Below are 16,360 nucleotides of genomic sequence, written 5' to 3'. Positions count from 1 at the left end.
AGTTTTTCACATTCTTCTCTGCAGATCCTCTCAAGCTCTGTCAGGTTGGATGGAGAGCGTTGCTTCACAGCTATTTTCAGGTCTCTCCAGATGATCGATCAGTTTGAAGTCCGGACTCTGGCTGGGCCACTCAAGGACATTCAGAGACTTCTCCCGAAGCCACTCCTGCGTTGTCTTGGCTGTGTGCTTAGGGTCATTGTCATGTTGGAAGGTGAACCTGTGCCCCAGTCTGAGGTCCTGAGCAATATGGAGCAGTTTTTCATCAAGGATCTCTCTGTACTTTGCTCCATTCATCTTTCACTAGTCTCTCAGTCCCTGCCGCTGAAAACATCCCAACAGCATGATGTTGCCACCACCACGCTTCAACGTAGTGATGGTGCCAGGTTTCCTCCAGATGTGATATTTGGCATTCAGGCCAAAGAGTTCAATCTTGGTTTCATCAGACTAGAGAATCTTGTTTCTCATGGTCTGAGAGTCTTTAGGTGCCTTTGGGCTAAGTCCAAGCGGGCTGTAATGTGCCTTTTACTGAGGAGTGTCTTCCGTCTGGCCACTCTACCATAAAGGCCTGATTGGTGAAGTGCTGCAGAGATGGTTGTCTTTCTGGAAGGGTCTCCCATCTCCACAGAGGCACTCTGGAGTTCTGTCAGAGTGACCATCGGGTTCTTGGTCACCTCCCCGACCATGGCCCTTCTCCCTCGATTGCTCAGTTTGGTCGGGCGGCCTGCTCTAGGAAGAGTCTTGGTGGTTCCAAACTTCTTCCATTTAAGAATGATGAAGGCCACTGTATTCTTGGGGACCTTCAATACTGAAGAAATTGTTTTGTACCCTTCCCCAGATATGTGCCTCAACACAATCCTGTCTCTGAGCTCTACGGACAATTCCCCTGACCTCATGGCTTGGTTTTTGCTCTGACATGCACTGTCATCTGTGGGACTTTATATAGACAGGTGTGTGCCTTTCCAAATCATGTCCAATCAATTGAATTTACCACAGGTGGACTCCAATCAAGTTGTAGAAACATCAAGGATGATAAATGGAAACAAGATGCACCTGAGCTCAATTTCGAGTCTCATAGCGAAGGGTCTGAATACTTATGTAAATAAGGTATTTATGTTTTTTATGTTTAATACATTTGCAAACATTTCTAAAAACCTGTTTTCACTTCGTCATTATGGGGTATTATGTGTAGATTGATTCGGATTTTTTATTTATTTAATCCATTTTAGAATAAGGCTGTAACGTAAAAAATTTGGAAAAAGTCAAGGGGTCTGAATAGTTTCCGATTGCACTGTATATATAATCACCATATATATAAATTCAAGTCGTACTTCATCAATGGCATTTTCAAAATCAGCTATGAATACCAATAGAAATACAAAGAGTTAATTTACCAGTAAGTTACCTCTTTGTGAACTTTAAAACTGTTATTGCGTTTAGTAACCCAATTAGCCCTGTCAGTAATGTCATTGTGTCTATGTAGATAGAACAGATACAGTAAGAAGAGAAAGAGTGAACACAAGTATTTTATAGAACTCCGATTTATTCACAATGTTTTGGTGGTACAGCAATAACATTCAATACATCTGGGTGTATCAGTCAGCCCTTTTGGTCAGAATGAAAAGAAAAACACTGTTTGCAAACATCAGTGGAAAACCCATTGTCCCTAGGAAAGGGAGTGTTAAGAGTTAATGCTAGATTATTTACCTCAGAGCAAAGGGGCGACACTTTAGTATTACTGCTTATGTTGATCGCCTGGCATTCCCCACAATGCATAGCAATATGGGGGCAGCGAAGCACTGGGTGCAGGGATGTGAATCCAGTATTTCCTATCAGCCAGTAACTATGGGGCATATACAGCTAAGAAGGGGGTCAGCCCATCCTGGGTTATAGTGTAGATCAGTAGATGCTCTGTGCCTGCATGTGACAGGAGGAGTTTGTAGCTTGCTTTGAATGTCGAGGAAGAGAGGGAGAGGAGGAGGAGAGGGGGAGGTGGGGACAGCCAGACAGACTTCTGTGTTTAGAAGCGTCTGGATGAGGAGGTCGTGGAGGAACGGGACATGGAGACACCGCCGCCTCCGCTGCTCATGCCGAAGCCGCTGCCGCCGCCGCCGCCGCCGCTGCTCATGCCGAAGCCGCTGCCGCCGCCGCCGCCGCTGCTCATGCCGAAGCCGCCACCGCCGCCGCCGCTTTTCATGGACATGCCACTGCCACCGCCATATCCGAAGCCACCGCCGCCTCCACCCATGCCGAATCCACCTCCGGAGCCTGGGAGAGGAAGATGGAAGGGGCGAGGTCAATACTTGGACTAATCAGACCTACAAGTATTGTCTTCACTGTTATACATTTCCAACTGAATTTCAATGTATGAGGTTCTTACCACCACCGCCGCTGCTGGAGGTCTGTATGTGGATGGTTGCAGTTCCACCTCCAGTTCCACCTCCGGTAATCCTTTGAAGAGATTCATAGATTAGTTGACATGATTACTAAGCATATACTACAGTGAAAGAGCTGACTTCATTTAAAAGATTTTCAATGACTTGTATTGTGACTTTACAGTTCCTAGCCATGCATTTATCATGTTTTGTTTCACTATCTCTTTATTCGATCCTGCGCTTACCTGCTCTCCTCTCCTTCCAGTAGTTTCCTGTAGGTGGCAATCTCAATGTCCAGGGCAAGTTTGACGTTCATCAGCTCCTGGTACTCGCGTACCTGCCGGGCCATGTCCTGCTTGGCTCTCTGGAGGGCCTCCTCCAGATCCCTGATGCGGAGCTTGGCATCCTTCACCGCCATCTCCCCACGCTCCTCAGCCTCTGCGATCTGGTTTTCCAGGTTAGCACGCTACAAGATAAAAGAAAGACAAGATCAGAAATAAGATATTTTCACTTAATGGAATATTAGTGTTGTGCCAGACCTGATACTATTTTGAATTGACCGTCATTTGCCAACCTACTGTACCTGTCCTTTGACGTTTTCGATCTCGTTTTGGAGACGGCTGATCATGCGGTTCAGCTCGGCCATCTCTGCCTTGGTGTTGCGCAGATCTTCACCATGTTGTCCTGCAGAGGACTGCATCTCCTCAAACTGAAGGAATAGAGGATTGGCCCAGTCATGAGTCAGTGTGAAGCCTATATGTTATTATGTACTGGGGCTAATTAAAGGAAATCTATAGAAATCAGTGGAGGCTGCTGAGGGGAGGATGGCTCATAATAATAGCTGGAAAGGAGCGAATGCAATGGCATTAAACCATGTGTTTGATGTATTTGATACCATTCCACTGATTCTGCTCCAGCTGTTACCACGCGCCCGTCCTCCCCAATTAAGGTGCCACCAACCTCCTGTGATAGAAACATACTGAAATACACTGAAGTCTCCTCATACCTTCTGCTTGTACCATGACTCGGCCTCGGCTCTGCTGCGGTTGGCGATGTCCTCATACTGGGCGCGCACTTCAGCCACGATGGAGTCCATGTCCAGGTTACGGCTGTTGTCCATCTCCACCACCACTGAGGTGTCCTTGATCTGGCCCTGCAGCTCATTCAGCTCCTGGCGAGAGAGAAGGAGATGGGAGGAAGTCAGGAAAGCCATAATGTGGATCATTTTTTTGTTTATATATCATAGAGGTTCAAATGCAAAGCTTATTGTGTTTTGACATGGCCCTCACCGCTTCATAGATGGCCCTGAGGAAGTTGATCTCATCCTGAAGGGAGTCGACCCTGGCCTCCAGCTCAACCTTGTTCATGTAGGCACCATCAACATCCTTCTTGAGGAGGACAAACTCGTTCTCCACTGAGGCACGCTTGTTGATTTCATCTTCGTATCTACAAAAACAGATTGCATATGGTTACATGGGCCAGCATTTATGAGAGTTAGAGCATCCATACAATGTCTGGTGTCGAACTCACTTGTTCTTAAAGTCCTCCACCAGATGCTGCATGTTCATCAGCTCTCCTTCCAGCTTGACCTTCTCTCCTCCCAGGCCATCCAGCTGTCTGCGCAGGTTGGCGATGTAGGCCTCGAACATGGCATCGATGTTGGAGCGGGTGGTGGTCTGGTCCTGCAGGAGGCTCCACTTGGTCTCCAGCATCTTGTTCTGCTGTTCCAGGAAGCGTACCTGTGTGTTGAGATGCAAATAGAAGAGTTACAATCAGGTGGCACACATCTTCCACTGCAGAATATCTATCCGGTTATGTCCTGTTATATCACCTTGTATCATGTGACATGCATTGCCAGATGACTTGCTTTGGTAACATCTCCCTGGCAACGTTTATTTAAATTGTGGCTCAAGACTTGCATTCGCTTAGGTAATGAAGACGGTATGCTTGTAGTTATTTATTGGGTCTCAGACAAAGCTGCTCATGCCATGAATGCATGAATTTGGTGCACTTTGAGATGAACATTGAGAGATTAAAACATTGAGAGATTAGATATTTTTCAGGTAACTTGCACCTTCCCACCTGCCACAGCAGACACTGCCAGTACTCCATTACAGTAGCTACTGTGGGTGTATCTACTCTGGAACATCTCCCACACCTCTGTATAAAAGGACTGACTTGCACACCCAGCCCTCTGTGGGCCCTTGTTGGCAGGTACTGAGCTGAGTTCTTCCCTCAGGGCTGGGGCGGACAGGAAGACATCCATCCACTTTAGATCTCTCTGTACTATAAGTGTGTTCTGTTCTAGTGAGGTCATGTTGCCTTGACTTGCCATTACTTGAACAAGTTTCAACAGTTTCCTGCTTACAAGAAGATTCCTTCCATGTGAGCTACATGGGCGAGGCTGCACATCCCTGAGGAGGGAAGGAGTCTTACCCTGCCACGCCCGAGCCAATCCTCCCTTGTTATCACCAATGGCAAGCCCCAGCAGATATGGCTGGGTTGCCCCGCCTTAGCCTAAGGTGGAATGGCCTAGTGAATGAACTTGCCTGCTGCCACACCCTGTAATTATAAGACAAGATTCTACAGAATCCGAGAATTACCTGCCTGAGGGTATTTACTGTCCTGTTTTGGTAAAACTACCCACTGGGCACAGGCTTCATTCAGTTCAACGTCTAGTTTTGATTTACATTTGGTTGAGTTATGGAATTAAGGGTTTATTATTGTCTTTTACCTTGCACAAGGTTAATACAAATGTTTTGCAGAAGAAAGGCAAATGAGATGACTGAATTTGATCTGTTCAACCATCCAAAATGAAAGCAGGTGTGGTTAGTGTCTGTGAAAAGCTTACTGTGCATTTTCACTAACAGGGTGAGGCTAGGTGATTTCTATCTCTCCCTTGATCTTCACCATTGTCTATAGTGTCGTAGTCTGAAATATTAAAGTATTTAGGAACAACCTTTAACACAACTTGCTGTTTCAGACAGATGGATAAAGTATATTATTAGCCATATTAACTTCAAACTTGTACAGGTGTGTCTGTGTCTCTGCCAGTTCTGAGGGAGAGATGGGAGAGAGGAGAAACTCTCAGGTGCACCATCAGAGACATAACTTTCTATTGTGTCCCTTCCTGCTGCCATGGGAATGGGGCTATAACCTGATCCCCTCCCTCACTCTACTCAGAGTGGGCCCATGGTTATAGGATCCGCCTGGGCTAGGGTTTCCAAACTCACCCCACTCTAACTCACAGAGCCAGGGCAATTACAGTCTAACAAAACTACTCAAGCAGTGATGTGCTTTCAGTTTTAATGCAACAGGCTGCACATTGGGACTTTGACCACCTGTGACAAGGTGATGTGCACCTGTTTATACATTAAGGTAAAGGATGCAGCCACTACAGCATTCAGTGTATTTGTTTTCACAGTCAGTCCTAACTGGTTCCTATATGGTCAGGATTTCCGGGTGCTGCATGATGAGGGGCTGTGAAATATTTAATGAGCCCTACGGTAGTACACAACAGACACAGTCTTGCAGCTATTCAAGCGTGCTATTTGCAACCAGTACCACAAAAGAATATCCCAGCTATAAATTGCTATTGCAGATACTTTGCAGTATCTTTTTGCAGTATCTCTTTGCAGTATCTGATTTGTAGTATACTGTATCTGCATTCTGTTTATGCTGGCATATGGTAGATGATGATCAATGCAATATATTTAATTTACTTGGACAGGCCAATAGTTATGGCATACTTTATACTTTTAGCATCCTGTTAGATGGAAGGGCTTTCAGAGAATAGAGCAGTACTGACCTTATCAATGAAGGAGGCGAAGCGGTTGTTGAGGCCCTTGATCTGTTCTTTCTCATGGGTACGGACGGTCTGGATGTTGGGGTCAATCGCCAGGTTGAGGGGGGCTAGCAGGCTTGTGTTGACTGTGACAGCTGTGATAGGGGCGAAGCCGCCGCCACCGCCACCCATGCCGTAGCCTCCACCGCCACCGCCCATGCCGAAGCCTCCACCGCCACCGCCCATGCCGAAGCCTCCACCGCCACCGCCGCCGCCCAGACCGAAGCCTCCACCGCCACCGCCCATGCCTCCACCACTGCTCATGTAGCTGAAGCTGGAGCCTCCTCCACCACTGCCCAGGCCGAAGCCTCCTCCACCACCGCCCAGGCCGAAGCCGCCACCACCGCTGGCTCCAGAGCGTCTAACAGACGAGCTGCTCATACGGCTGGAGCCCATGGGGGCTGCTGAAGAGGAGAAGCTGGAGAAGCTCTTCCTCACACTGCCGCCACCACCGCCACCGGAGCTGAATCCTCCGCCTCCGCCGGAGCTGAAGCCTCCGCTCATGCTGCCACTGCTCCTGTAACTGATGCTCATAGCTGCAGCTGTTCTGATCCTGTGAGGGGGGTAGTAGATTTGGAGAGAGACAGAGACAGAGAGGATTGGTGGTGCAGGTGATCTCACTAGGAGGAAAGTCAAGTCCCTCTGAGTGACTGCTCTCTGGAGGTGGCTGGCTTATATATCCCTCTGAGGGGGTGGGTCTGCATGGCACAGGGCTCCTCCCCAGCATCTGCCTGCCTCCTAGCTCTCTCACCTGCAGGCTGAGGGGTTGGAGCGACCCAGCCCATCAGACGGGTAGGTGCTGTAAACGAATCAGGCTTCCGGCACACCCAGGTGCACACACAGAGGAATGGCAAACCCATTCAGTTAGTTCCGGTGGAGAGGGGGAAGGAATGTTTCTCACAGTCATTACTTTCTCATGTGTACTGAAGACTATATGTTCATCATCTAGTTTCATCTGGGGTTTTGTGCACGGTAATAACCAAAAAGGTCAGCTACTCTTTGCATGATTGAGCAAAGACTAATATCTGCATGGACTGCATAGGATAGTATAGTATAGTCTGCCGGTTGTGTTGGAATTGTTGAATGTGTAACGTTTTCTGAAGAGACTGTACCACGCTTCTTAATCTCTCACCAGAAGAGGCAATCATCTCACTCATCCCCACAGAGACAGAGACTAGGACTGAGTGGAAACACAAACACTTCTCTGTTCCCTCTGCTCAATGCCTCACCCATGGACACACAGACTGGACTGATAGTCCGGGAGACTGGTCGCATCAAAATGCCTGAGAATGGTTCAATGTTTATTCACATTTATTAGTGTTGGATCTGTGACACTTTTATTGCAGATTTACAGATTGATAAATCCACAACTACAATGTGGGTTGGCATCTCTGCAGCACTACCATGAGGGTTGTTCCTAGCACATAGTGGCGTGACAGAAATACATGACACTACATTCTGATCAACACGTTCTATAGGTGGCGTTGCAGTGCCGGGAGGAATGTAACTGCCTGCCTCTCTCTGTCTCAGCCTGTCTCTTGTATGTTTACTGTCTTGGTTACGGGGAGTTGTTCTGGAGTTACTCTTGATCTTGGTTGAGGGAATGACGAAAGTTTGGAAAAAGAGCTGAACTGTGGAAGGAATGCAGAAAAGGCAGAGAATAACACTAACTTTATTGTAGGCATAGACAATATGAGAGTTTTATATTTATAATTGTAGTGCTTGTGTTGCTATAGTTACCCTGTGAAGTCAAAACACTGTAAGCTCAGTGCTGTGGGGGCACATACAGATGTAGGATCTTAATTTGATCACTCTTTTGTTGCTGATAATTTGCAAACTTGTAGTGTATTCAAGGTTTAAAAACGCTTCTAAAGTAAAAATAAATAATAATAATAATAATTTATTGGAATTTCTACTTTAAAAGGTCAGACTTGATTTGCCCTAACGATTAACCCCCATAAAATGTCCATTAATTATAATCCACATAATGATATACATTTCCTGTTGCTGCAGGATTATTTTCCTACTGTAGCAAACTGGCTCAAATTAAGATCCTACAGCTGTACTGTAAGTAATTTGATCCGCTGAGAGAACCAGGGAAATATAGCATAGAGAAATATATTTACTCTGGGGGAGTGATTGAGTTGACGGGGTTCTGAAGGGATTTGCATTAAGCAAGGAATGTACCTTACTATTATATGTCTGATTTATTTATTGGCCCATATTCTCCTGGTGAAAGGCATAGGAGAGAAGCTAGCATGATGAGGTGAGCTGGCAGCATGCCCCAAGCCTTCCAGTCATAATCTATGGCAGGGGTATTCAACTCTTACCGCGCTAGGTCCGGAGACTTCTGATTTTCTGTTCTACCTGATAATTCATTGCACACATTTGTGTCCCAGGTCTAAATCAGTCCCTGGAGGGGAACAATTTAAAAAATGCAGTGGAACTGGCTTCGAGATCCAGAGTTGAGTTTGAGGGATCTATGGCATTGGCATCGGCTGTCTTCTGTGTCTAGCTCTGTTACTTTATGGGCTGCAAGGGAAAGCATACCACTTACCACTTTGGTTCCAAAAGATGCCAGCATCCTGAAAAGTTTTTTTGGGGAGTCACAGTATATGCAACATTCAGTGGTTTATTATTTTACTGTAAATGGTCCTATATCTTAAAGGCTATTTCAGGGTTACTAAATGTACTTTAAGTTGGTTTATTGTGCAAAAAACGGAAGCTTTAACACGGCAGCATCGCTTCAACAGTTTAGAAGAAAGGGCAGCGGTAGTGAAAATCAGAAGGAAATACCTGTTCAGACTTATTAAGGCATAGGTGGAGACAACCCTCTCTCCGTACTACACCTAGAATGTCCGCAGGGTGCAAGTGAACTATGGGTGGGACACACCCTTCACGCCATCACGCACACAGGGCTTATACTGACATTTTTCTCCCAAGCATGGTAATGTCAGAAAAGGGCAACCTGATATCAGAGACATTGTCAAGGTCATATCAATGTCAACGCCATGTCAGTTTAAAAGGTCTGCATGGTCTTTACAGTATGCTTGCATGCAAATTTACCTGGTGTAAATTCAGTACTGTATATGAATACTCGTATACATGGGTACGTGAGTATATGTGTGACTATACTGTTGACTTGAGTTGTATTGGTGAGAAGATACAGTGTTGTACTGTAAAACAACACTCCCCCCTTACTACCTCTGACTTTGCTGATAGTTACTTTATTGAGGAAAAATGTACTTACTTTGACTGTGATATGTGGATGTCCCACCTAGCTAACTGTAAGTCGCTCTGGATAAGAGCATCTGCTAAATGACTAAAATATACATGTAAATGTTGTACAGATACTGTACCGGCTTCAACATGAGATATTGTGTCTAATGTGGATGAATGTAAATAATCATCAAATACTTTCCTAATGTCCCTGTATACCATATCTTTGTCTAATGACTGTAGTATCATAATGTCCCTGTATACCCCTCAAACTCAACTCTGGACCTCGAAGCCAGTTCCACTGCATTTTTTTATTGTTCCCCTCTAATCAGGGACTGATTTAGACCTTGGACACCAGGTGTGTGAAATTAATTATCAGGTAGAACAGAAAACCAGCAGGCTCCGGACCTTGTAGGGTAAGAGTTGAGTACCCCTCCTGTATACCCTCTCAATGTCTAATGACTGTAGAATCGTAATCTGTAGTGGAGGCACTAGCTTTGGCACCGTGGTCCCCACAATCAGGTCACACCAATTTATTTAATTGTATTTATAATCTCTGTGCACCCATTGTTGTTAACCTTCTTCAAAGATAGTAGATGGGAATCAGCCTGTCACAGGATCTTAGAAGATCTTCTCAGCTATGACATGTGACAAGTTAGGTTGCCTGTTGGTACGGTATGTTGGTCTTGTGAATGTGTCATTGAGAGCCCAGCTTAAATTCATTTAATCTCCAGATACTTGGCAGGTTTTACTGAGAATAGCTAGAGTGATTATATGAGAAAATGAGCCTCTGGCGGAATATGAACTATTAAAATGAAGGAACTGTTTTGTTACGGTCTGAATGAATAATTGCATCTCAAACCTCTGCCAGCATTTGGGAGTTCTACTGTTAACTGAACATTGTAAACTATTCTAAAGCATACAGTAGGCCCTACTGTATATGCATGGCGTTCAGGCCTGATAAGTAACACTGCTGGTCACTTTGGGAAAAAAACGTCCGCTAAATGGCATTTATTATTATATCTTTTATACTAAAAATACTCAAGGGTATACTTCCACTACAAGACCATGGTACTTGCCTACGGAGCAACAAGAGGAACTGCCACTCCCTACCTTCAGGCTATGCTCAAACCCTACACTGCAACCTGAGCACGCCGTTCTGCCACGTCTGGCCTCTTGGCCCTCCCACCCCTACGGGAGGGCAGCTCCCACTCAGCCCAGTCCAAGCTGTTGTATGACCTGACTGTAATATCTTAATGTCCCTGTTTTCCCTAACAATTTCTAATGACTTAATGTCCCTGTTTACCCTCTCAATGTTTACTGACTGTAGTGTCTTAATGTCCCTGTTTACCCTCCCAATGTCTAATGACTGTAGTGTCTTAATGTCCCTGTTTACCCTCTCAATGTCTACTGACTGTAGTGTCTTAATGTCCCTGTTTACCCTCTCAATGTCTTGTGACTGTAGTGAATACCTTGCAATAGGCCTAACCGTACCTGGACTCTCATGAACAAGAGTAACCCCAGATCAGCTCTACATTGTATCTGGGTTCAGAACCACAATTCCAACTGTAGTGAAGGAGGCATTCTGATCAGATTCCCTTTTTTTACCACCCTGTCTCCAAAATATGAGAGACTTCAGTTGGACAAGGCACAACAAAATGCTCTAAAGGGATTTGCATGGTCTCAGACCTTGGACACGTGGTTATGCATCTCTGCAGAGCATTGTGCCATTATGTACATTCAAAAGTAGTCCACTACTTTATGTCAACAAAGGTCAGGGTCAGGCTTAGGTATAAGGTCAGATACAAACAAGCTCTCCTGCATGTTTCTTCCTATCAGTCACTGTAGGGGCTATAATACCCTCTCAGTCAGGCAGCTAAAACGCTTGTAACTGTGGATGGGCGTTCTCTTTCCAGAGTCATTAAAGTGACTTATTGCTGGGATAGAAGTGGCTTGTCAATCTCACCACAGAGATGAAAACAAGTATGTTATCATCGTAAATCGATCTTGCAGGCAATCCAACATAGGTGAAGCCGCTCCACATAGAAGTGATAAAAAACATTTTAAAGGTAGGTTTCTATTGTCATAGTATGGCATGTGCTTTCTCCCCGGGGAGTTTAGTCCTTTTAGAACACTGTCCTCGGGTTAGGGGATGTGAGAATTACAATGAAGCTGAGAACCTGAAGCGTTTAAAAAAAATATTACAATTATAGTGGATGTAAGAATGGTGAAACTAAAGTAGATGCAGCCCTCGTTAAATGTGGTAAGTGAGACATACTGTTTGACATCAGAGAGCAGTAGGGGAAAAGGTTCAGAATGCCTTCCTCGTGCTGCTAAGGTTCAGAATGCCTTCCTCGTGCTGCTAAGGTTCAGAATGCCTTCCTCGTGCTAAATAGGTTCAGAATGCCTTCCTCGTGCTAAATAGGTTCAGAATGCCTTCCTCGTGCTGCTAAGGTTCAGAATGCCTTCCTCGTGCTGCTAAGGTTCAGAATGCCTTCCTCGTGCTAAATAGGTTCAGAATGCCTTCCTCGTGCTAAATAGGTTCAGAATGCCTTCCTCGTGCTGCTAAGGTTCAGAATGCCTTCCTCGTGCTAAATAGGTTCAGAATGCCTTCCTCGTGCTGCTAAGGTTCAGAATGCCTTCCTCGTGCTAAATAGGTTCAGAATGCCTTCCTCGTGCTGCTAAGGTTCAGAATGCCTTCCTCGTGCTGCTAAGGTTCAGAATGCCTTCCTCGTGCTGCTAAGGTTCAGAATGCCTTCCTCGTGCTGCTAAGGTTCAGAATGCCTTCCTCGTGCTAAATAGGTTCAGAATGCCTTCCTCGTGCTGCTAAGGTTCAGAATGCCTTCCTCGTGCTGCTAAGGTTCAGAATGCCTTCCTCGTGCTGCTAAGGTTCAGAATGCCTTCCTCGTGCTAAATAGGTTCAGAATGCCTTCCTCGTGCTGCTAAGGTTCAGAATGCCTTCCTCGTGCTGCTAAGGTTCAGAATGCCTTCCTCGTGCTGCTAAGGTTCAGAATGCCTTCCTCGTGCTAAATAGGTTCAGAATGCCTTCCTCGTGCTGCTAAGGTTCAGAATGCCTTCCTCGTGCTAAATAGGTTCAGAATGCCTTCCTCGTGCTGCTAAGGTTCAGAATGCCTTCCTCGTGCTAAATAGGTTCAGAATGCCTCCCTCGTGCTAAATAGGTTCAGAATGCCTTCCTCGTGCTAAATAGGTTCAGAATGCCTTCCTCGTGCTAAATAGGTTCAGAATACCTTCCTCGTGCTAAATAGGTTCAGAATGCCTTCCTCGTGCTAAATAGGTTCAGAATACCTTCCTCGTGCTGTTAATGTCTCATTTATGACGCTGCGTTGTTTCTGCACCAACAGTGGACATTTGGGTGCAGAGACCCCAGTAGATGTAAAGACAGGTACTCCAGATTAAATGTAATCACCGCAAGATAACGCCCTTCTGAGGAGTTCACTTTCTCATTTAAATTAGCTTTGATGTATTTCATTATAGAATGATTAACGAGTGGGGTGGTTGGAGTTAACCTCCCTTGGAGAACTCTAGACTGTAAAGGATTGAACAAAACAACATAAATTCAGTATTCATAATGTAACGTGTAGAGAGATGAATGGGGCAAGATTGACTCTTATTTGTCATAACGGGAGAGGTTGACTGGTCATACAACAGAGAAATGTCTTTGGTATTACAATGAGTATGTGTAAATAAATCACCTTGATGAAGTCCCATTCCCTTTGCCAAGGGACCACACCCACTCATACCCACCCAGCAGTTGGCACGGAGCAGAAAAAGCTGTGCCTGGGACTGGCACAGGACCAGCGTCCCACAAATGAATGATGAAAGCTGGCAGTGCCCTGCCACACCCTGGCGGTGTTCTCTACAATTATGTGCATGAATACTGGCAGGTGTGTGTGTGTGTGTGTGTGTGTGTGTGTGTGTGTGTGTGTGTGTGTGTGTGTGTGTGTGCGCGCGTGTGCATGCAATTCACACTGTATAACAACCACACTTCTGAAAGCGCTATCCCGAAATCCAGAATCTGCAATTGATTGAATACCGGCCTTTTAGTATTCTGAGATCAATCTATAAAACATCAGTGAAAGCTTCCTTTGTGAATGTAGTTTACAACAATTATAGTTTCTGAGGTGGAAGTTGGGAGAGTTATATTTGGGAGTTGTGGTGAGGGAGGCCCCGCTCTCTCCTTTCCCAGATGTTTAGTTCATTTCATTCCGATCTCCTCTGCATTATTGTAGCCATCTGCTGCAGCCTGTCAACTATGCCTCTGTCTATCCCTGTTCTCTCCTCTCCGCACAGGCTACACAAACGCCTCACACCGCGTGGCTGCTGCCTCTCTAACCTGGTGGTCCCTGCACGCACCACCCATGTGGAGTTCCAGGTCTCAGGCAGCCTCTGGAACTGCCGTTCTGCTGCCAACAAGGCAGAGTTAATCTCAGCCTATGCTACCCTCCAGTCCCTCGACTTCTTGGCGCTGACGGAAACATGGATTACCACTGAAAACACTGCTACTCCTACTGCTCTCTCCTCGTCTGACCATGTGTTCTCGCATACCCCGAGAGCATCTGGTCAGCGGGGTGGTGGCACAGGGATCCTCATCTCTCCCAAGTGGACATTCTCAATTTTTCCCCCTGACCCATCTGTCTATCTCCTCATTTGAATTCCATGCTGTCACAGTCACTAGCCCATTTAAGCTTAATATCCTTGTCATCTATCGCCCTCCAGGTTCCCTTGGAGAGTTCATCAATGAGCTTGACGCCTTGATAAGTTCCTTTCCTGAGGATGGCTCACCCCTCACAGTTCTGGGGGATTTCAACCTCCCTACGTCTACATTTGACTCATTTCTCTCTGCCTCCTTCTTTCCACTCCTCTCCTCTTTTGACCTCACCCCTCTCACCGTCCCCCCTACTCACAAGGCAGGCAATACGCTTGACCTCATCTTTACTAGATGCTGTTCTTCTACTAATCTCACTGCAACTCCCCTCCATGTCTCCGACCACTACTTTGTATCCTTTTCTCTCTCGCTCTCCTCCAACACTACTCACTCTGCCCCTACACAGATGGTAATGCGCCGTCGCAACCTTCGTTCTCTCTCTCCCGCTTCTCTCTCCTCTTCCATCCTATCATCTCTTCCCTCTGCTCAATCATTCTCCCTCCAATCTCCTGACTCTGCCTCCTCAACCCTCCTCTCCTCCCTTTCTGCATCCTTTGACTCTCTATGTCCCCTATCCTCCCGGCCGGCTCGGTCCTCCCCTCCAGCTCCGTGGCTTGATGACTCATTGCGAGCTCACAGAACAGAGCTCCGGGCAGCTAAGCGGAAATGGAAGAAAACTAGACTCCCTGCGGACCTGGCATCTTTTCACTCCCTCCTCTCTACATTTTCTTCATCTGTTTCTGCTGCTAAGACCACTTTCTACCACTCTAAATTCCAAGCATCTGCCTCTAACCCTAGGAAGCTCTTTGCCACATTTTCTTCCCTGCTGAATCCTCCTCCCCTCCTCCCTCTCTGTGGATGACTTTGTCAACCATTTTGAAAAGAAGGTTGACGACATCCGATCCTCGTTTGTTAAGTCAAATGACACTGCTGGTCCTGCTCACACTGCCCTACCCTATGCTTTGACTTCTTTCTCCCCTCTCTCTCCAGATAAAATCTTGCGACTTGTGACGGCAGGCCGCCCAACAACCTGCCCGCTTGACCCTATCCCCTCCTCTCTTCTCCAGACCATCTCCGGTGACCTTCTCCCTTACCTCACCTCGCTGATCAACTCATCCTTGACCGCTGGCTATGTCCCTTCCGTCTTCAAGAGAGCGAGAGTTGCACCCCTTCTCAAAAAACCAACACTCGATCCCTCTGATGTCAACAACTACAGACCAGTATCCCTTCTTTCTTTTCTCTCCAAAACTATTGAGCGTGCCGTCTTTAGCCAACTCTCTTGCTATCTCTCTCAGAATGACCTTCTTGATCCAAACCAGTCAGGTTTCAAGACTGGTCATTCAACTGAGACTGCTCTTCTCTGTGTCACGGAGGCTCTCCGCACTGCTAAAGCTAACTCTCTCTCCTCTGCTCTTGTCCTTCTAGACCTGTCTGCTGCCTATTATACTGTGAACCATCAGATCCTCCTCTCCACCCTCTCCGAGCTGGGCATCTCCGGCGCGGCTCACTCTTGGATTGCGTCCTACCTGACCGGTCGCTCCTACCAAGTGGCGTGGCGAGAAGCTGTCTCCGCACCACGTGCTCTCAACACTGGTGTCCCCTAGGGCTCAGTTCTAGGCCCTCTCCTATTCTCCCTATACACCAAGTCACTTGGCTCTGTCATATCCTCACATGGCCTCTCCTATCATTGCTACGCTGACGACACACAACTAATCTTCTCCTTTCCCCCTTCTGATAACCAGGTGGCGAATCGCATCTCTGCATGTCTGGCAGACATATCAGTATGGATGAAGCTCAAGCTGAACCTTGGCAAGATGGAGCTGCTCTTCCTCCCGGGGAAGGACTGCCTGTTCCATGATCTCGCCATCACGGTTGACAACTCTGTTGTGTCCTCCTCCCAGAGTGCGAAGAGCCTTGGCGTGACCCTGGACAACACCCTGTCGTTCTCCGCTAACATCAAGGCGGTGACCCGATCCTGTAGGTTCATGCTCTACAACATTCGGAGAGTACGACCCTGCCTTACACAGGAAGCGGCACAGGTCCTAATCCAGGCACTTGTCATCTCCCGTCTGGATTACTGCAACTCGCTGTTGGCTGGGCTCCCTGCCTGTGCCATTAAACCCCTACAACTCATCCAGAATGCCGCAGCCCGTCTGGTGTTCAACCTTCCCAAGTTCTCTCACGTCACCCCGCTCCTCCGCACACTCCACTGGCTTCCAGTTGAAGCTCGCATCTGCTACAAGACCATGGTGCTTGCCT

At 46.7% G+C, this 16,360-nt stretch overlaps 1 protein-coding gene across 1 annotated transcript; it reads right to left on the bottom strand.

The window, feature by feature from the left end:
• Positions 1 to 1,520: 1,520 nt before the first annotated feature.
• LOC121537816 (keratin, type II cytoskeletal cochleal) lies at positions 1,521 to 6,879 on the bottom strand. The gene is made up of 8 exons (XM_041845417.2): positions 6,181 to 6,879; positions 3,903 to 4,111; positions 3,662 to 3,818; positions 3,379 to 3,543; positions 2,956 to 3,081; positions 2,618 to 2,838; positions 2,378 to 2,448; positions 1,521 to 2,265 (listed from the first exon to the last, which is right to left on the bottom strand). The coding sequence occupies exons 1-8, from the start codon at positions 6,748 to 6,750 to the stop codon at positions 2,018 to 2,020; spliced, it is 1,767 nt and encodes a 588-aa protein (XP_041701351.1). The 5' UTR covers positions 6,751 to 6,879; the 3' UTR covers positions 1,521 to 2,017.
• Positions 6,880 to 16,360: the final 9,481 nt, after the last annotated feature.

The sequence above is a fragment of the Coregonus clupeaformis genome, chromosome 24, assembly GCF_020615455.1.
Source record: "Coregonus clupeaformis isolate EN_2021a chromosome 24, ASM2061545v1, whole genome shotgun sequence".
In the NCBI taxonomy this organism is placed as follows: domain Eukaryota; kingdom Metazoa; phylum Chordata; class Actinopteri; order Salmoniformes; family Salmonidae; genus Coregonus; species Coregonus clupeaformis.
Note: the sequence above shows the minus strand (reverse complement) of the source record. Positions and strands in the feature narration are given on the sequence as shown.

Coding starts and splice junctions, on each gene's coding strand:
- LOC121537816 (XM_041845417.2), bottom strand. CDS start 6,750: ATGAGCATCAGTTACAGGAGCAGTGGCAGCATGAGCGGAGGCTTCAGC. Junction 3,819..3,902: donor GTGGAGGACTTTAAGAACAA/GTGAGTTCGACA, acceptor CTGTTTTTGTAG/ATACGAAGATGAAATCAACA. Junction 2,266..2,377: donor CTCCAGCAGCGGCGGTGGTG/GTAAGAACCTCA, acceptor TTCCTCTCCCAG/GCTCCGGAGGTGGATTCGGC.